The 21531-nt window shown below is 36.4% G+C and overlaps 1 protein-coding gene across 4 annotated transcripts in view; it reads right to left on the bottom strand.

Moving 5' to 3' along the window:
• The window catches only part of LRBA (LPS responsive beige-like anchor protein), a 404059-nt gene that overhangs the window by 276261 nt on the left and 106267 nt on the right, over window positions 1-21531 (bottom strand). For 3 of the 4 annotated variants that reach the window (XM_026847510.1, XM_026847512.1, XM_026847513.1), the window contains 3 exons: window positions 19736-19814; window positions 19333-19466; window positions 17009-17070 (listed from right to left, as the gene is read on the bottom strand). In XM_026847510.1, the coding sequence (XP_026703311.1) occupies window positions 17009-17070; window positions 19333-19466; window positions 19736-19814 (275 nt within the window). The remainder of the gene's footprint in view (window positions 1-17008; window positions 17071-19332; window positions 19467-19735; window positions 19815-21531) is intronic. The other variant, XM_026847511.1, reaches the window with a different exon arrangement.

The following is a 21531-nucleotide window of genomic DNA, read 5'->3' as shown; positions in this document are numbered from 1 at the left end:
CTTAGTTATCCATCTCCCAAAGGTATTAGGAAAAAAACACGTTAAAAGCCTCAAACTCAACCACTAATGCAACCAAATAACTACAAAACACATTTCAGCACTTTGCTAAGAAAGGACTGTAAGGGAAGATCAACAGAGTCAATAATTTCATACCTGTTCTAAGCTGTACTTAATTGGACATCATTTCCTACGGCTATAAACGTTCAGTAACCAAGAGACATAATCTACTTTTAATGCTTTTGGTCACTGTACACTCACGAAGCAGGAAAAAAACCCTAGAAGCACTAAACACTATCACAAAGAGCTACAATGAAAAAGCAGCCATTACAAGGAGACAAAAAAGAAATCACATTTTATTCAAATACTACCTCTGATACGGAAATTTCCTAGCTTATTATTGTTTCACCTACTTCCTTAATGGAATCTGTAAACACTTCCACGGGTACTCTAGATAAAAACACAAATACCATATCCTTTCCTGAAATGGTGCTTCAAACCTCATCAGAATTATAATTTTGTGGAGAACAACACATTTCCCATAACTACAGCATGACTCTGCCATAAGCGAAATTATCTACCAGTCCTCTACAGCACCAATTTTATTTCATCAACAAGTTTCATTAACACATTCTTACTGAGTGCACAAGGATCATTAAATGAAAACATTAAATAGTACTGATCCTTTAAGAAACTAATAATCTCCCTCAAGGTTTATATCATGAACTACTGTTGTCCCATTTGAGTCAGGGGTGGGGGGGTGGTGGTGTGTTAATCTATTTTACAGTGGGGTTTTAATTAATTCTAAGTAATGATCAGTTGTATGACAGTACTAAACGCTCTCATCAAACTCTCATAAATTACTAAATTTCCTTTGTCTAGGAAATAGATTTTGGTCAAAGACCACAACATCCATTAGACCATAACCATCAATTAGACTAGTCTAGCAAAATGGTCTTCAGTAATTCTGTGTCCCATTTTATTTCATTTCATCTACATGTTCATATGTAGTTACTTCAAACTTCAAATGCATTGAGAAGTCCTTTCTACTACTTGATCCTTCTATTTCCTCTCTTAAAAGCAAGGTATGTCTCTAATCACATGGCATCATCAGACAAGTGAAGTTCTTTAAAAATTCCACACTGAACTTGAATTTTCCAGTGTCAACTCTATTGATCAGTACTTTTCTTCCATTTGTTGCTGGCTCCCTACTCATTCGGAACATCCTTGTTCAGATCTAATACTTCAGGAGCTTCTTTCTTACCCACAAAGGCCTGCCCAAAAGCCTTTTCTACAAGCAGCAGGTAGTAGGAGCCAGCTCCAAGACAGAAATGCAGGTGGTTCTTTACACAGTGCATTACAGACCAGTGGAATCTCTTGCCAAAGGATGTTGTGGTGACTAAAAGTTCAGTAGGATCAAGAGGAGACAGTGCAAGTACACCAAAGGAAAATACATTGCTATTGGCTAAATACACAGGAACTACATCCAATTCAGAAAAATACCCTGAGCTGAAAATAGCTGGAGAGTGGAAGAGTATCACACACCCTTGCCCTATTTAATTCTTCATGAGCATCTCCGTGTCTATAGTTGAAGACACAACAAGCAGCAAGGTGGAACCTTTATCTAACCCAATACAGCCATTCCTAAACTCTATCACTCAAACAAATACCAAGAAAATTGCGTTGATAAACATTCTTGTTGGTTTGTGATTTGAAGTGCTTGCCTGTAGGCAGCAAATGGACATATCCCTCCTCACCTCTACTCTTCTAGGAAAGAAATCTAGTCCCATTTCAAACAATTAACTCTTCAAGCTATATAAAACATTTGCAAGACCAATCCATTAACTGGCCTGATGGCTAAACAATTAAACATGAATCTTTAACAGAACACTTTTCCAATAGACAAAACCTGCTCTATTTTCCACTGTAGCAATCTGTGCTGCTGCTTTCATTCATATGTATATACGCATGCATACACCTTAATAATTCATTTGTCTCAGAAACTTAGAAAAACATCCTTCAAACAAGGTTAACATATTTCACAATTAAGAATTATAGCCAACGGTTGAAATACACACTCATAAGCAAGCAAAAAAGAGCAAATTCTTTGCTAATCCATCCTTCCCATAAAGCTGGTGGAGTTTTAAGAATTTATTTTGGTTATGAAACAAAGGAGAAGGACGACTTTGGTACTGAGAACTGCGAATGGAGCACTAAGGAGCAGGGTGGGAAAATGTGTTAACATATGACTAAGAGACATATTATATCCTAGAGTAAAGGTCAAATCTGCATGAAAAACTTGTTCATAGAGAGATATACTAATCTTTAAGTGCCTAAAGTAAACTATCAAGAACTTTTCAGCAGTGTTTGCACTTGGTGTCAGCACTCTCTCAGCACCACATCCACTACAGGCTTGAATGAACTCAGCAATAAAGAACATATAGGGAAAAGTAGATTATATCTCAGCTAGGTTCTTCATAATTAAAAAAAAAAAAAAAAAAAAAAAAAAAAAAAAAAAAAAGAGTTAGACTGCATGTTAAGCAGAATATCTGCAAACATAAATTACTTTTAAAGAGTCGAAGCATGCTTGAATTATTTTAATCTACAAATCTCCATTGAAAAAAATTAAAACCAACATGGAATTATGGGAAATCATATCTATGCACCCTATGTAGCAATTTAATATCGAAATTAGTGCATGCTAAGTAGTGTAGGAAAAAGATTTTGCAAGGATGTGACACATTTTAATGTAAGAGTACCATGAAAACACATTTGGAGACAATGTTATTCAGTATCCATACAGTTACACTTGGATGCTCAAATAAAATTTTAAAAAATATAAATCAATAATGGAAAAGCTATCAGAAATTGATTGAGAGAAAAAGAATTTCAGTAATTACATTCATGGTCCTTTGCCTGCTGAAGAACATCACTGTTGCTGAATCCTAACACAGAAAAAAGAGAGAGCTTGCAAAAATATTTACTACCGTCCTAAAAATTTAGAACATCTTGTCAGGGAGGGAAAACTTATCCGACAGGCTTGAATTTTATTAAAATTTAAACAGTGGATACTATTCCACACTAAACAATGGCTTGTCTATGAAAGCTTTAACATGGCATCTACGTAACAAGGCAAGCTATCTTACCAATCAATACAGAGGTTTTGATTTCAAGAAGGGTGATAAAAGTTACTCTAACCCTGGCCAGCTACAAGCTCTCAACAGATGATCATCATTAGGCCTCTATCGGGGTTCCACATACTCAGGCTGTACAAATGTGTCCTATTAGTACATGGTCTGTCTGTTTGGCAACTCCAGTCTTAAGACAAATGGCAGCTGCTGCCCTTCAAGGTCTGAAGTCAAGTCCTCAGGGAATCTAAGAGTCCAACTGGAAAAATCAAGGCCTGTTCATTAGAGACTGCTCCAGGGGAAACTTGCAAGGCTGCCATTAGAACTATATAAAAGAGCTAATTATTTTTATAAGACTTTTAAACTATCAAACACACTCAGTTACAATAAAAAGTATTTACTGCTGGCATTCCATTAAAAAGACATTGCTTTTTGTCAGAAAATCAGCTAGTGACAGTACACAACTGAAGCCTTTGTATTAAAAATTTTAATGAGTCTTCAAGGAGAAAGTTGTGTAAAAATTAACTAGATGAGCTGGCTCCTCAAGCAGAGGTAGAACACCAAGCACACTGTTGCGGGAAAATATTCCACACTCATATCAAACTAACTAATGAACTGTAAATGTGAGCTGAAATGGTGCGTGTGTGACCACGTACCCCTGAAAAAGACAAGAAATTCAAGATACAAGCACGTTCAGTTGCAAAACTGACTGAAGAGAACACTTAACATTCTTGTTTCAAACCCATGCTGTTAAAAGAACAACTGAAAATGCTGCAGGACACTGGTGGCACGTGGCCCAGCCGCTATCAAACACCGAGACTAAGCAGAAAAAAACCTGACAACCAAAAGTGTTTCAGTCTTTTCCCTCTGACAAAACACAGAAGCAAAGATTATAATAACGATAGCTACTTTCATAAAATATACTCTGGGGAAGAGTTGGAACACTATTCTTTTATTCATGACCACAAAATTGTTTACTATTTTAACTATGAAACAGAATCGAAGTTCCTTATACCAAAATATTTTTCCAGCTGCACAGCATGGCAACACTGTATTGAATACGGATGGTGTAACAGATCACTGCTATAGAGTATTTATTACAAATCTCTTAAAAACATTATATGAAATTCATTAGTGTTCCTTAATCAATTCTTGGATCAACATGCACATTAGCTTCCAACAGCCTAATTCAAAAAAGCAATTACAACCCTAGTCCTTATGTAAAAGGACGACAGAAAGAAGCTATGTTAAACCAGTTTAAAAGAATGAAAATGTAAAGAAAACAGATTAGGAATGATTTATATCAATGCCTAGTGCTGAAGTTAATTACAACTAACCCAATAAAATAGTGCCTTTATTATTGTACAGCAAGTAATAACCTTAGACGCAGAAAACAGAACTCTTTGCTGACTTTTGCATGCTCAATTCCACAGCACACTACATTAGGAATTAAACAAGTAGTAAATAAGCCATACAGAAACAGCAGTTTTTTAACTAAAAACAGAAGACTCCCCTGCTGTTTAACCATTTGGGTTATTCCATGTAAACAGAGCTTCCTATAAACTGGTATTATGTTGTTAGTAGTAAATGCCTAAAACTACCCTGTAATGAGAGTTTAATTTCAATACTTAAAAGTTTGAGTTCTAGTCACAATCGGTTTTTACAGATTCTGAAAATAAATTATATACACATCTAGAGCTGGAGTAGTTTGCATACTTAAGTACTATGCTGTTCAGTAAAATACTAAATAAAAAAACTGTCAGCCTGTCAGACTATGCTTCTTGTATTACTCTCAGAGTGACAACTGTTGTCTTCTCTACAAACTACAGAAATCTATCCTAAAAGATGCAGTATTATGGAAGATACACGGCATAAGATGTTGCAGCACGTACAATCTTTAACAATTGCACACAGCCAGAAAATCTCAACATAGGCTGCAGTTGTCATAATTTATGTTGATACCAGATGTTCTTAAAACAGGATTTCAGTAATAAAAGAAAATTTAAAACACTTGATCCAAAAGTTCATATAAAATTATGAAAATATCACTGTATTAAAAAATGCTATTGGTAATAACTATCATAGCAAAAAAGCAGCATATCGTCAAAACTCATAAACTTCATTTTGGTATCTAGTTACAAAAAAGTATGAACATGTATATGAAAAACATTTGTTATATGCCTCTGACAGTCATCTAACTCATGACTTGATGAATAAAATTTTGCCCCAAGAACATATGCCACATTAAGATGAAAAAGATAAGTCTATGTTAAATTCCAGTTCCTCTGCAGTCCCAGCACTGCAACAAAACATAGAACGGGGAAAAACTGAAGGAGTGGATCAGTGATTTCAGGTCCACGGTTTCTGACAGAGGAAGCAATTTGCCTGGGCAGTCTCTCCCTCTCTCTCCCACTAGCAGGCTGTTACCATGACTCCTCGTGAAATGAAATTAGGGGTCAAGGTTTGAGTTCATCTAGCAGCAAACCTTTTCCACCAGTTTCCTCTTCAGGTTCTTTAACCATCAGCTATTTTTAATGCCGAGATGAAGGATGGTAGCTTCAGGAAGAATCGGAACAGAAATCTTAAACATTAATTGTGAAATCAAAGTACCAAGCAGTTCTGTAAACAGTTTCTTCCTTCCAATTGCTGCATAAGTGAAAGGAGATGAGTCAGAAAAACAGAAGTGAAGAAAAAGGGACAGCATAAGACTAAGGGGAGAGAGCCAAACAAACAAGTTGCAGCACCAGCATCATTTTTAGAGAGAAAGGAAATTGAGGAATAGCAAGAGTAGAAGGCAACTGCCTCTTGATTTCAGTGGTTTTTTACCTAACTGTGATTCTGATTTGAGTGCAAAATCACTGCATGGAAAATATTGTCTTTCAGGGTAGACTACTAATTATAAGGACAAGAGAAAAAAAAAAAAAAAAATCACAGGATACTTACTGCTGCATAGTTGCACTAGTAGTGATGGACTAGTCCCACTGATAGTAACAGTCATCATCACCACCACAAAACAGCAGCAACCTTCCTGCTCAATGTCTGATACACTTCAACCAAATAAATCTAACTAATAAAGAACTCAACAATATACACAGTGAATACAATTTTGGAACTAAAAGCCCCTTTATATTACCCTTTTCCTCACATGCAGCTTGGTTTCAATTTAAACTCTCATAATGAATGTATGCAAACAGTGAACAAGATACCTGCTACCATTGTAGCTTTGAGGGAATGAAGCCAAAGGATGTAAACCTCTTCACTCAACAGACAGGATGTCCAGACCTGTCGCTTGGCGTTCCCTTGAGTAATCCTATCCTAATGCAGATGTTTTAAAGAAAGATTTAGAGAAAAGGAAGCTAAATCAAATTTAAAAATCTGTCCCTATATGTTGCTACAATAAATACGATACACAATAACTTTCTGCTTCTTTCACTCCAAATCATCCCCTGCACTCACTAAGAAAATTTTCCACAAACAACAACATAACCATTTTTGGTTTAAGTGGTAATAGAAATAGATGTCTTCCTAAATATTCAGACAGGACTGGAAAATCCAGCTGATTCTTCTGAGTCAGATTTGACTCAGAACTAGGATCTAATGCCTAACAGACATGCACCTCAATGTCATACTGATCATCTGAATTAGGAGTTTTTTCCACTTAAATGGGCTATCTTAAAATACTGACAGATTAGTGTGTCTTCAACATCTTCGATGAGACAGATGTATTCGCAGTTGCAGAGATACGTCAAAAGGCACAGATGAGTATAAATAGGACTAAAGGTTAAACAATAAGCTGAACACCACCACTATGCAAAGCTTCTTCTGCCAGAACTTTGAGGAAACAGCACTGCTCCCCAAATCATGAGTTTATTAAGCATTTTTGCTTGGAAACAGAGACACGTTATCTGTTTATTAACATGAACAAAAATGCTCACATATTTGTAATCAGTATAACTGATAACAAGCATTGCCCCTCACTGAACTTTCCATAATCTCATACATCTCCCCTCCACTAAACCTCTTTCCATAGTCTCAAATTAAACAGACTAGCTGTAAAACAGCAGGGTGTCAAATTAAAGCACACTTTATTTTCAGAGGTCTCCACACTTCGCGGCTGACTTCCTGTCAGGAAGAGTTCCATTTCAGTGCAGAGCCCCATCAGCAGGGAGCTCACAGAATTAAGTGCCAGTTGATATTACTTTGTTTTGCATTTACCACCCATGAGAATATTGTTCAAAGATCTAGTTATAAAGTCAGCATGGTATCATCCTTCTGACTAGACTGCCAAACCACAGGGTGTGCTCTCACTGCACAAAACTCACCTTAAATGGTGGTGTTTTTTTAAGTCCTAGTGTGCTGGTGAAGCAACAGGATGCCTTTTTTCTTCAGAAAAGTCTTGCTTCTGTAGCTAAATTATGTTCCCTTAGTTCTCAACATCTGCAGAAATGTACATTCATGGAAATTAAGCTGTCCTGTTCCCCTATCACACCCCCAAGATTCACATTTACATTAGACAATCCACTCTCCCCTCTAAACATAAAAATACATTAATCATACAAACTCTCAGCAACACCATTTTAAAGGGTAATATTTTTAGCTGTAGCAGACGTGTTTTCCATTAAACTCACCCCAACACCATGTCCCGGATTCCTCACCAAATTCAAGTCATTTTCATTTCATAAGGGAATATTTTCTTCCTAAGAGCCTATAATATCCGAAAAGCCTATAGAACAACTACTAAAGATTGTATTAAAAAAAGAAAATCAGGGAGGAAAAATCCTCATTTTCCTCCCAGAACTTTACTATAGGCAACAATCATGTTTTAGTAAGGTGGCCTTAGGAAAGTTCATCTCTCCACTCCAGCGTGGTAAACTATTTCTAAGAAATTTTCTGGGTTTTAATCTTATCTTTTATCCATTCCTCTCTCCAAAGTCTGCAAGTCACGCTGACTTCTCCAAGTGTACTCTTCCAAACAATGCCTCGCACCAGAACACCATGGCTTTACTACAGTTACCCACTTGTATCTCTCTACACACTTAGTCTAACATATCACACCCATCCCAATTTCTTTACATAGAGATGAATTTCTAAATTTTTCTTCAAAACCACAGAGTTCACAGTTACTTTCCAGAGAACAGCTGTGTAGTATAAACCAAAAAACACTGGTTCTTTCACACTACTTTTCTCAGTTTGCAGCTGCAGCTGGTATAGCCTGCTCTTGGTGAACGCTTCGAAAATTAGCAGTGACAGCTGCTAATTGTAGAGGGCATTTTCCAGCGGGCCAAAAGTAGGTCTAGATAAAATGAGCTTGAGTTACAAACAAATTTCTATCGTTTTGATGATTACAATTACATATACCTAATATGCAGAAACATCAATCCCGCTTAACAAGAGTAACATATCCAATATTATTGTTTTTCCACTACTAAATGTAACACACCATAGTTTTCACTCATCTCAAAATCACTTATTTCATCTTGAAACTGGGGAGTGAGCAAACCTTTAAAATATCCTCCTAGACTAAGAATTATGGAAAATAAAGACTAAGAATTATGGAAAGATATAAGAAGATAAAGCCAAAGTAGTAGCTCACACATTTTAACTACTGTGACCACTACCTGTCAGGATATAACTATAAAGCGCTTATTGCATCATTAAGTCAAGAAAAGGTCACTTAGTATTCATGCAGTATTGGCAAATCAGTCCCAAAACGTTCCAACTTATTTTCACACTTAAGACAAAAGCAAAGTTTAAGTTATAAACTTTTGTTTTTACTACTAAGGAAACTGTCGATATACGTCTACTTTATAGAATATTGTTTCTTGAATGAGTCTATCAGTTTGTTGTTTTTTTTTAATTTAGCCAGCGATAGACACAGATGGTTTAAACTCTATCTGTGGGACATACCAATAGTCAAAGCAGCACATTATTCCTGAAGCCAGTAATTACACGTAAGAGGAAAGACAGAGTTCAAACATATGCTAAGCGCAGCAAATGAAAGAGGGACCTGGGAAGTGTGAACCTTAGTGATTATTATGAAGATGAATAATAGGAGTTTGAAAGAAACTCCTATTTAAAGATGTTAAGAGTGCTCTTCAAGCATTTCCATGGAATTCAACAGGTTAAATATTACAGGCAATTATAGGCAATTAAACTTTCAAACAATTCAGAAAGCAACAGGAAATCAAAGTGGGAGTGACGTTCTAACAGACAAATTTTATGTTCGCCTTGATTTTCACGCAGAATATATTACAGTAATCTAGTTTTGGAGAGACAAAATCTACATACTGCTTAAGTCAAAAAAAAAAAACCACAGTTAATTTAAAATATAATTTCAACAAACTGCAGTTCAAAGGAAAGGCTTTCCCAGCTGTTTCCATTTATTCCAATCTTATCAGAATTGCACTTGAGATAGTTATCTACCAAACTGATCTCCAGTTTCAAACACTCAGAATGTATAACATAGTTCAGTGAAGCAAGCAAAAAAAAAAAAAAATACCCATAGCACAAGTAATCGATTTGTAATTATTCTAAGCACTCTGCTCAGTGACATATACCAAGCATGAAAGTTGTCAATATATGTTTTGGGCACCTGAAGTGAGATCCTCAGAGCTGGAGGAAAAACTCCCACTCAGGAAGGAAAGAAGATACACTATATGTAAAAAAACAAACCCAAGATCTATCAAGTGTAACAGAGAATCCAAGCGATCTACACAACAGATTTGGTAATTTAACTTCTGTTTTGTTAGAAGGAAGCTTACTGACAGGATGGAATCTAAAATCTAAGCACTATAGGACTGCACTGAGTGAGTCTGGATTTCACAGCCAGTGCCCTCTCGCATCTTCCAGGCCTTTCACTCAACTTCTCCAGAGTTAATCCTAGTGACCACCTCCTAGCCAAACAGCTCCTTGTGTTGGTATCACGTGACTTGCAATGCAGGAGAATGCAGAAGCCCTAAATTTTACCCCCCAAGACCTTACAGAAAAGAACTGATGTCTTCATATACCACAAGAGGAAAAGGAACTGCAATTTGAGGACAACAAAGATGAATCACAATGTTGCTTTTACAGATTAAGCTCGCTCTATTTCTTTCAAAACTGGACTCTTCCACACGCCTGGTGAATGGCTTTAAGCTTCTGGACTGCTAGCTACTTTGGGCGGATATACTGAAATTGTTCCTCTGACAGGCTATTCTACTTAGTGATAATAAAAACTATTACCTGAAACATAAACCTCTTGATAGCATGGCCCCTGGCTACTGTAAGACCTACCTTCCCCTCTCTCTACCTTTAACCACAGCTTCCATCCTGCAAAACTAAGTCATTGGAGATGAAAATAAACATGAGTTTTTGAAAAGGAAATAGTTTATAGTGTAAATTGGCTCCACTGAAAATATCCTGAAGTAGCACTGTATGTAAATGCTCAACAGACATTTCCCAACTACTTCCCATGCAACAGCATCTTAAAGAAGAATAGGATAAGAATCTTCCCTTTTGTCTACCAGTTACAAGGGACATGAGGTATTTGTTATAAAATTGCACTAGTGATGATCCTACTACTGCCTGCATAACCATAACATGCTTTGGCAATCCCCTGGTTCCAAATGTTTTTACACAGTTTTATTAACATGCCTTGGTCCACTTGGTATGAAACAGACCGGAGGCAGCTTCAGAAACTAAATAATCTGTAACAGAGTAAAATGATCACGAATGCTCCCATTTCCTTCCACAGCCACCTTGTCTCCACAAAAAACTAGGCTGGTAGATATTCTTCCAATCTTCAAATTTTTCCAAAGAGCACAAGCAAACCAAAAAAGTACACCGCCAAGCCTCTGGCCCAGCTGCAGGTGAAGTATTTTTCTGTGCCCTCATACTAAACTAGAAACACTGAACACTTCACAACACTGCAAAGAAAGTTAGCAATACAAGGCAAACACTTATGGGTGTGATTCATGCAACATCTTCCCCTGAACTTAACAATTTACACTTTAAGAAGCCCTTTTTTCTATTTTTATTTGTTAAGATTGAAATAATTTTCGTTTGCCTAATAAAGTTACTTTTCTAACAAGTTTATGACAAAAGCAATGCATAACTGAAGTGGGTTTTTTTTACTCCAGTACAGCTACGGTCATCTTTGATACAAACAAAGATCCTACAGGTAGAAGTCCACACCAAAAAAATAAAAACTTCCAACTTTTGATATCTTCTAAGTGGCTTTTAAAAGGAAATTAGAACATGCATTAAAATTGACAGAAAGTTCTTCGACAACTTACAAAGTCTACCTTCTGTCCCAAAACATACACCTTTTTTTAATTATGGATCTTGAAGATCATTAGATCCTTTTTAAACTTATTTTTCAGCTGTTAGAATTCAGAGTGATCAGATGGAAAAATATTATCTTGATTAAAATGTCATCACTGAACACTCGGGGCACATAAAAAGTATTCAGAGAGCATTTACTCTCTTCATATCTAACCGAGGATGTTGTTGAAGAGTTTCAGTGGTTCTGTTGAGTTTAGCTGCCATGGTATCATAGGGATGTCGCTCTTCAGACAGCCTACGCCCGACTCAATTCAACCTTCACAGCAATCACTACAGTTATCCATCACATCAAACTGCACTTAAAAGTAAATTAGGGACCAGTGCAGATCACAGAGCATCAGTACAACATCTTCTCTCTGCAAGTAACAAACACCGAAAACCAGCTACCTCCTACATCAACTAAAATCACCAAGTAATTCGAAGGCTTACCACATTTTAGGACACACCACAGAAAACCCATTCCTGAGGCAGTGAATTTGGGTCATTGATACAAAGCTTTTTTCTGAGCAAAGGATACCCAGAAAAGCCTAAAGGTCCAATTGTATTTTACAAACATTTAAGTACTGGGGTGGAGAGTGGCAGGGGAGGGGGTGTATGCAAAAAATCTGCTGAAAAACCCCAAATCTTAGCTACCATCCTATTGCTCTTCCTCAGGGGAAATACACTGTCATATTGTTTTTACAGGTGCATGGCTGCATGGCACATGCTGTTATTGTTTAAATAATTCAGATTCCTAATCAGAGTAAGAGATATGATGCAACTAAGACACTCACTGCCCATGCAAAAGACAAATACTGACTTCTTTAGGAGCAACAGGATCCGTCAGCAAAGTGATTTAGTAGCACATGAAAGAAAGATCACGCTAAAGAAAAACCTTGTGCAAACTTTTCATCATTTAACTGGTAATTGGTTTGGTGAGCTGAGTTAGACAAGGAAAAAAGAAAGCTGAAGACTTTTATGTTTGCCTACACAGGCAGTAACACCAACATCCACAGTGTAATTTTTTCTCCTTTAATACTACTAATCAACCTGTTGTATTTTTAAGATGCACATACACAGCCTTGGATTCGGCTTTTCTGTCCAAAAAAGTAACTCCCCAAACTATCAGCGCAGAGCATGACATAGTCAACCGTAATCATATTTCAGGGGCCGTATGAGCAGATGCTATCGCTGCACACACAAAAAATCTGGCCTATCAGAGTTTATGCTTCCCTCTTCCATCTCCCCATGAAAGATATACTTTATCAAGGTCCAATATAAATCTAATAGCTACAGCCATGGAGTTACACTGCAATATATCATATTAATATTTCTAGAAGATAAAATACCTAGAGATTAAATGTATTAAAACATTGGTCTTGGTTTTATATATGCCACCAGATATCAAGAATGTGCATTTAATCCCTCTGAAACAACAGGGGGGCAGAGGGAGGAGGAACCGAGAAGTTTCTTATACCTTGAACCAGCAAGCAAGGTGTATGTGAGGATAACAGTGGCAGAGGGGTCACAGAAGTTGCTGCAGTATTCATTAATTCATAATTGCAAACTTTTAAAAAGGTGGGGTGGCGTTCCACCAATTTCTGAAAATTATGCAAGAGCTGAACAGTGTTTGAGTCAGTTAGCCTAAGTTTATTGTATGGTCTAGAAAATTTAGATTCAGTAGAAAAAAGCTCTTAAGTCAAAGGCGGATCTGACAAGAACCACCTAATTAGTTCTCTTACACATATTCCACTGACAATTCAGTTGATTTACTACAGAAAGACACATTTTTCAAGTGCTGCAAATTCTGTAAATTCAAAGGCATCAGGGAAAATTATGGAACCTATTTCACCTATTTTTATACCTTTTCACCTTGGGGCCACAATAATAGGACAAATGCTTCATGTATGTGAGCAACAGATAAATGTTCTTAATACCTTCATGAGAGGGTAGGGAAGATCACAGTTCTTCCTACTTGGTCGTGTATTTCAAGCAAACATATGACAAATGAAAGGACTCACAGTCTTGTATTTGCTCTGTGGATAAACGTGCACTCAATTCATACACGTTCCTCTGCATTTCAGGCAGAGAGCGAGAGTCCTCTTAGAAGAAAAGGCTTTATTCGGGGGGCGATATCACAGTTTCCCCACGCAGAAGCCTTGTCTCACAATAGCACCTCTAACACCCTGACGTCACTCATTTAAAAGGGATAATAGACACCGGACTTCTCTCTTTTGGCTGGTTTAATTACCCTGACAGGATGCCAGGCCAGACTAGATGGTGCTTCTAGGTTCAATGTACTGTATGCATTTCTGATAAATGGGAAAAGAATAGATGACCTGGCAGAAGGCTCAGACAATAACATGTGATTTACAGGACATGAATGCAGCTACTATAAGATTTATCTGACAGCCCTCTCCGATAGTGGACTGTTGAGTATCCGATGGAATGATTTCTAGTCTGGAAAGTCTGCTACTGAGTAGCCATACACATTATTTATTTATTAGATGTTTTGGGTTGAAACCATTTTTAAATGATGCACTTCACAATGCTCAGCCATAAATTCAGTTTTAAACCCTAGAAGGGAGGTAGTGTTATTGGAATGTGTGTCAGACTGAATTAGGATGAGCAACACAACGCTTTTATAAAGTGGCCTTGAATGCAACGTCGATTCTTTCAAAAATGATATTAATGTCAAATAAGCAGGAACAGTTTGCAGTAATATTAAATGAAGGATTTCTTTATGTTTTGATAGATTTATATAAATGCAAGGATACACACGGAGACGTGTCTCAAAATGTAGCATGTCTATCAAAAAACACAACCGGCTTTGTCCTAGAAAAATCTTTTTGTCTGTATCTCAAACCACCTGTTTCTCTTTTTACCTTGTGTTTAACAAAAAACAATATATCAACAAATAAACACAAAAGCAATGGTCTTTTTCCACATGCCTAAATATATGAACTTTAAAGAAGAGAAGAAATTAAGCAGGTGTCACAAATAGTTTCACGGAATGGTATACTTTGAATTGTTTTAAAATCACTTCACCTGGGGAAAAGCTTTATTTTCACAATTTTACGAAAAAAATTACCTGAGATGATATTATTCTGTTTTGCACTTCTGAGAAAGAAAAAATACATTCCAACCACAAATCTAACTAAACATCAGAAGAATTTCAAACATTTCAGAAAAACAATCCAAGTGCTTACACCACATCTAAAATGTTTAAAACAAATTTTCAGAGAGAGGTTAGCATAAAAAACACCAAAGATTAATCAGAGCAATCCTTCAATTTCATAAAATGATGGCTGACAAATTTGTGAAGTTTTAAATCAAATTTGCAGATACTTACTTTGTAGCTATGCCACATTATTTATGTGATTAAAAACTAGTTTTTGACCTGATCTTTTGATCTTTGGCACTTCATCCTCTCCATCTCCTCTTAAAAATTAATTAAAATTTTAGCAAAAGGATATCACTTCCCACCCTATCTTGGGCCAAAAGGAAAAAAAAAAAAGAAAATAGAAAAAAAAAAAAAAATCAATCAAGCTCAACCCCATCTCCTCCCAGTATCTGCAAAATGTCGTCTTGAAACTCAATTTCATATCTCTCAAGCTTTCATGTAGCAAAAGACAGTTCACTTCTTAACAAAATAAATCACTTGTGTGATTGCCATGCTGACCTCTTTGAATTAGGAAAATTCAAAGTGAAAAATGTAATTATCACCCCAGAACAATCTGTATACATCTGGAGCTAATTTTAGATTCATTTCTCACATCATTTTTCATATTCTGCCAAAAATTACAGCTGCTATGTAACTTTAAAAAGACCTTGAGGTCTTTGTGACTTTATGGGTTTATTTCTACGATTTCACAAAGAACAGCCCCAGTCTCTGCAATGAGCACTGCTAAGCAATCACGATATTCTCAATTTGATTAGATTAGCATTAAGTGGCATTGTGACACATATGACAAATAGATGCATTAGAGCACGTCATTTATTCCTTATCCTTTCCACTTCCCAAAACGAAACAAGTGACATACAGTAAAGAGCACAACAAGATTTTAAAAAAAGATTAGATTACCCTACCAAAAAAGAAGGAAAGCTCAACCACTAATTATTGATACAAGCAGCATGGATGACAAAACCTAATTTTTTAAATGGTAATACCAAACTGTCAGGCACATATTTAATTCTCAGATGAGTTTTACTTTAACACATGCATGAATGAGCAGTAAAACTTGTATATGGGTTACTTGGCAGCAAGGATTCTTTTCTAATTTAAATCAGCAGCAAATTCATATTCTAGAAGTCGTGAATAACGTCCACTTTCGGTATTGCCATATTTAAAATGACCACCTCTAAATTCCAAAAGTTCCATAAGGAATATTAAATTCCTTTCAGGGTAAAAATACATTGTATTTTCTGAGGAAGATGGGAAACTTGATGAGCAAAGTTCTAGATACGTTCATTAATAATAAGCTCACTAGAAAACATAACTACTCTTCGCTAGTTCATTGTAAAATCTATTAGGTGTAATCTCAAGAAGTAATTGTTCTTATTGCACTTTATTGACAATGCAGACTATCGATTTTTCACACCTTCTATGATTCTTTCATTTGTATTCATGAAATGTCTATCAGCACACTCTAAATAAATTTGGCAATATAGGCACTAAAACGAATAAATCGATGTGAGAAAACATTAATTTTGCATTATCCTTATTCGTCAGGCAACCAAACCATAAGGGTTGTAAATGAAGGTCAAAGGTTCTGAAATGGGTCAGAACCCTTGACCTCTAGACCAATACCATTCCCATTAAAAAGGGCTATTTTAAAGTTTTAAGTAGGGGAATTTACTACCAGAAAGGTATCATTTTTAAGGCACCAAAAGAAAGGCTCAATAAAAACAGTCTTCCATTTAATTACCAAAAAAGAGAAAGCAATAAACCCAAAAAGAAAATCCAATTAATACAGCATATACAGTTTTAAGAAAGCTCCTTAGGCTCTGGCTCTCTTTTAACCATGGGAATAAGGCAATTCTTAGGTTCTTAAATATCTAAAATCACTTTGCCTTTAGGAATGTAGAAAGTCCCAAACTTCTGACAGCCAGGATTGCTTTCTTAAATTTTTCTCAGATTCTTAGTACTTGTGAAACCAATTAAGAATGACAGGGTTTCAGAAGTATTTATCACTCATTTCATAACCTCTACACAAAAGGAAAAATTCTATTCATCCCAGAGGATTCAGCATGCCAAGATACAGAAATCAATCTGTTTCTATAACCTTAATATTTTATTGATCCTATTTTACGTTACAAAAATGACAGCATAGAATTACTCAGGCACACCACTATAAGGTTATGTAAATGCTAAATAGTAAGGTAACATAAACCCCTTAGTATCCTCACTCTCCAACTGAATAGACACAACTACTACGAATTTTTTTTTTTAATCAAAAGGCCTTGCACATAATCTTTTTACCTATTACGCATGACCTTAAAGCCAAATTTAAGTAAAATTTTCACTGTAATTTCCATTGTGCTCAAAGACAGCAATTTCAGACAACATTGTTAAACCTCACCTGAGAGCAAAGAAGCATCACCAGCTCCACAACTGAACTGCTAGATTTCATGCACACAAGACCTAGAAAAGGAAAAAAAGGTATACGTAAGTGCATCTTTATATGGCACCAGCTGTTAACACAAACTAATTTAAAGTGCAATAGATCAGAAGCATTTTGACAATCAAAAGAAAGCTGAAATTCTCATACCACTTCCAGTTCAATTTTGTACTCTACCAGCACAAAATAAAAGTATGTATGTGAGAGGGAGATCATAAATTCCATGCCTCACATCTAAAGATGCAGCTAATAGTAATACATTACCTCCATTATTCACAGTTTCATAAATGTTTATGTGTCAAAATGATCAGAAGTGTGGTTAACATATGTTATATTAATCCACTGTATCTACATTTTCCTATTTTTTGAAGGATTGGGTCATTATATATGCAGAGAAGGGAAATGGCTTTATGACCCCTGCTTTCTCCATTGCACGTTCTCCTTTCAGCCCCCAGCTATCAATCAAGTTTCCATTTTGTTTCATGGCAGCAGACATCCCAAACACTCTTATTAGTACTTTGACCCTTAACCTGACACTAAACCTTAGCAGAAGTGCAAGCAGTAACCTATTATATATTCTCAATTGTTTATAAACTAATTTGACTATTATTATTATTTGTATTCGCATTTTGCTTTAGGTTTGCCTATAACTGGTCTTTAGGCCCCAAAATCGGGTTTGTGTGTTTATTTTTGTCTAGACAATTCATACACTCCCAGTAATTTTCTTGTTATTTTTTTGGTCATCCAATCCATGAAATACTAATCTCTCTGTGTATATAATCTACACTACAGATAATTTCCTTTATCTTCAGACAAGACAAAGTGTAGCTAAATAGGATATTTACTTCCCTGGCAAATAAAGCTTTGAGAAAAACCTCTTTCCTGTTATTAAATGAATGAAATAAATTTGTTCATAAGGTAGCTTCCATTAAAGTGTTTATCAGCTAAAGCAATGCCCACACTTACAATCAAAAGTAGAATCCTATCCTTTTCAGTCTTACAGAGGACAATTCTTACACTTCTTCCTACCCCAGTGGGTAGGCAAGCTAAATTCCTAAACTAAATAACTTTCATTTCACTGAAGTTTAATGGTCTCAATTCTGATATCAGCAGTCTTCAGTAAAACACGTGTTTGATACTCTAATTATCTTTTTGACAATGAACCATATTCAGCACTGTCTTCATTCACGAAACAAGTAGTTTCAAAAATGTTTTTTAAAAAGAGCTTTAATTCCACATGAAGCAACTAGATGTTTCAATTCGATTTTAATGCAAATACAGCTCACGTGCAAGCGATCAGCTCAAGTTCATCAACCATGAGCTGCTAACATGAGAATGCACATCACTGGAAGCTGCAAAAGCTTAGGCCCAAATTCAATTCATTGCTTTAAAACTGGACAAAACCTGCAATTTTCACTCTAAAAACCAGCGCACAAAGCCACTTGTACAATACAACCAAATTATGAGAAAACTGAAAATTTGACGTTCACTACTAAATGCAGTGCTCCAGTTAACGTGACTTAAGACTGAGGACATTAAGGTCTGCATTGCAGAACTGAGCCTCACTTTTAAACAGAGAGAAACCCACTGGTAGAAAGAAAACTTAATCATCTCAAGCTCAACCATTTTAAGGCAACACCGCGAAGAGCCACGATCATTGTTGTGCACCTGAATCTTCATCATCTCAGAAGCCCCAGAGAATCCTTCTCAACACTGACAATGTACTCCTCTTCCCCGTATGACTGCCTTCCAGTTGGAAACCAGAGACAGGACATTCACGTGCAAGAGATACACCACAACATGCTCTGCTGACAGAGTTCCCAAGAAGCCTTTTGTTACACTATCACAGTGAAAACTCAAGGTCTTTATACTTAGCTTTCTACACTATATACTTTACTTTGTATCAAAGCGTCGACCCTGACACCAAGTTTTCTGTTTAAATCTCAAACATTTCACACACCACCTTCTATGGAACAATTCCCTGGAAGAGATGGAAAACTAAAGAAAAGACAACCACAGTTGGTCCCACATAAATGAGATATAGGAAACAGATGAAATGGAGGCAAGGAGGTAGCAGAGAAGGAGGCAATGACAATGACCTCAGAGAACTATAGACAGAAGAAAGAGGAGTCAGTGAAATCCAGTGGACAGCACTGTGTGGGAAGGCAGGAAGAAAGCTTCTAAGGCAGAGCCAGCAGAAAAAAAAAAAAAAAAAACCACCCTTTAAAGCTCCTAGGTAAAACAAAGCACACATTTTTAAAAGCTTTTTAAAAATGGAAACTTACTTGTACCTTCTATCAGCAATTCTTGCCCATGGCTGCCCAAAAGAGTCCGAGAAAGAAAGGGAGCAAAATCCACAAAAATCTCTCTCAGAAGTGGGGCAGCTTTTTCCAAAGCATGTTCAAGCCTGTCTGTAATACTAGTAGAGAGACACATATGATTAAAAAAAAAAAAAAAAAAAGAAGTTGCTAGACATTTTGTAGAAAGAAGTATAGTTTTTGGCAATGTTTAAGTGATATACATGTATAAAAAGGAACCAATAACCCAACACTCATATTTTCCCAAACTTTCGTTAAGTATTGAACACCAGCAAAACAACATTCTTAAGTGATGTAGAATCAGAGTATCAAGTGTAATATCAAAACCATAAGCCACAGCACAGCTGTTCAGATGTTCAAGCGAAGTTACCTCATATTTGAAGCAGAATCCTCAGGCACTGAAGAAACTGTAGGGACAGATGGCAATTTTGAATTAGATGATCCCCTTCCTACAAGAGAAAGTAATAATTAAATGAATTATATATGAAAACATGCCAGAGGTTAGACACCTGAACCAGAAACTAAAGCCTTGAGCTCAACCTCTGAGAAACCACGCTTTTCAAGTGTGTGTGAGAACTGGGTGAACCCTTTCACCCCTTTGCACCTCAAAATTTTTTTTGCCATACAACTCTTATTTATTTACATTCATATTTACTACATATCCCATGGCAAGCTTCTAAAACTGTGCTCTAGCATGAATAAAAAGTAATTCCAGAAAGCCTTGCAGTTTGCTTTGTGAAGGAAGTCAGATGACAGCAGTGATCCCTTCTGGCCTTATAAGCCATGATTGTCTCTGAACAAATTTAGGAACACTTTCAACCTGAAGCAGTGAATACAAATAATGTCTCACACCCTTAATAGTCCTGTAGTGTACTAGTATTTACTAATACAACTAGAACACACCAATATAAAGCCAAATGGTAACATTTTATAGCATCTCTTTTGGTGACTGGAAGTGCTTATTCAATTTCAAGTAACTTGCACAGAAACCACCTTTTTTTTTTATTTTTTTTTAAATCAATTGAAACATATTTGTGTCAAAATGAAGCAGAATACAAAAACGAGTGGGTATTTCCAACAGCCTGGCTTAAATTTTTGCAACACTGGGACTCTGACAAAGACAGCTATGATAAAATTCTCCATTGCACTTCCAGCATCATTAGCATGATGGCAGTGGTATAACCTCATTTATGAGTTATTAACTTTGCCACATCAATTATTCAAAGGTTGATAGGGAAGACTTGGTCATTTATGTATCCTACGCTTACAAAAAAAAAAAAAAAAGCAATTGTGTTATGTCAAATTGACACTACATGGCTCTCATCAGCAGAGTTGGAATCTGTAAATACTAAATCCTGCTGTTTGGTATATGAAGAGAAATAAAACCTCCATGCTGCAGTATGGATTGGTATTAGCAATGATGAAGAGGGGGTAAGCAAGACAACCAGAGATTTCACAGATATTTGCTGCCAGGATAGGAATGGTGACTCACAAATCTTGCATTTCATTCCAAACTAGAGAGAGGAATGAATCTTAGCAGACAGATTTCTGTGTATTTCCCAGGAGCATGGCTGCTTCTAGTCCATCTGCAATCCTATCTCTTTCCAACCCTAGACCCTGTCCTATTCTCTTCCCTCTCACCTCGACAGTTTCAGATGCTTATGCTGCTGGAAAGGGGGGAAGAAGGAAAAAAAAAAAAAAAAAAAAAAGGAGAAAAGCATGAAAGAAAGGAGTTTAATCATTTCAGTTCTCACATCTACCACAGTGAGACGTGACCCTTCTCAGAACTATAACTATAGAAAAATTCCTGATTGTTCCACCTACACTTGAGCGAGCTCAGTTAAGTGCAATCTCTCTGGAAACAAGCTCCTAAAATCTTGAAAATGTCTACCAAAACTGTCAACTGCAACTTTTCAAAGTCTTTTTACATGACTTAAGTGGAACAGACTTGTAAAAAGACGGGAAAGATCAGATCCCTGAGATACTAAGATTATTTCAACTGTCAAATTTCAAACTTTTGGTCCAAAACCCTGGCACACAGACCTTCCCCTCAGAAGCGCTGGGTTTTTGCGGGTTAGAGTTTTTTCCCCACCCCCATCTGGGGAAGATGTTTTTCTCTGATCTTGCTTCACAAGCAGCACAGAAACTAATAAATTCAACTAATGC

The sequence above is a fragment of the Athene cunicularia genome (genome assembly GCF_003259725.1).
Source record: "Athene cunicularia isolate RWA chromosome 4 unlocalized genomic scaffold, athCun1 chr4_part2, whole genome shotgun sequence".
NCBI lineage: Eukaryota > Metazoa > Chordata > Aves > Strigiformes > Strigidae > Athene > Athene cunicularia.
This window is presented reverse-complemented; position numbering and strand designations above follow the sequence as displayed.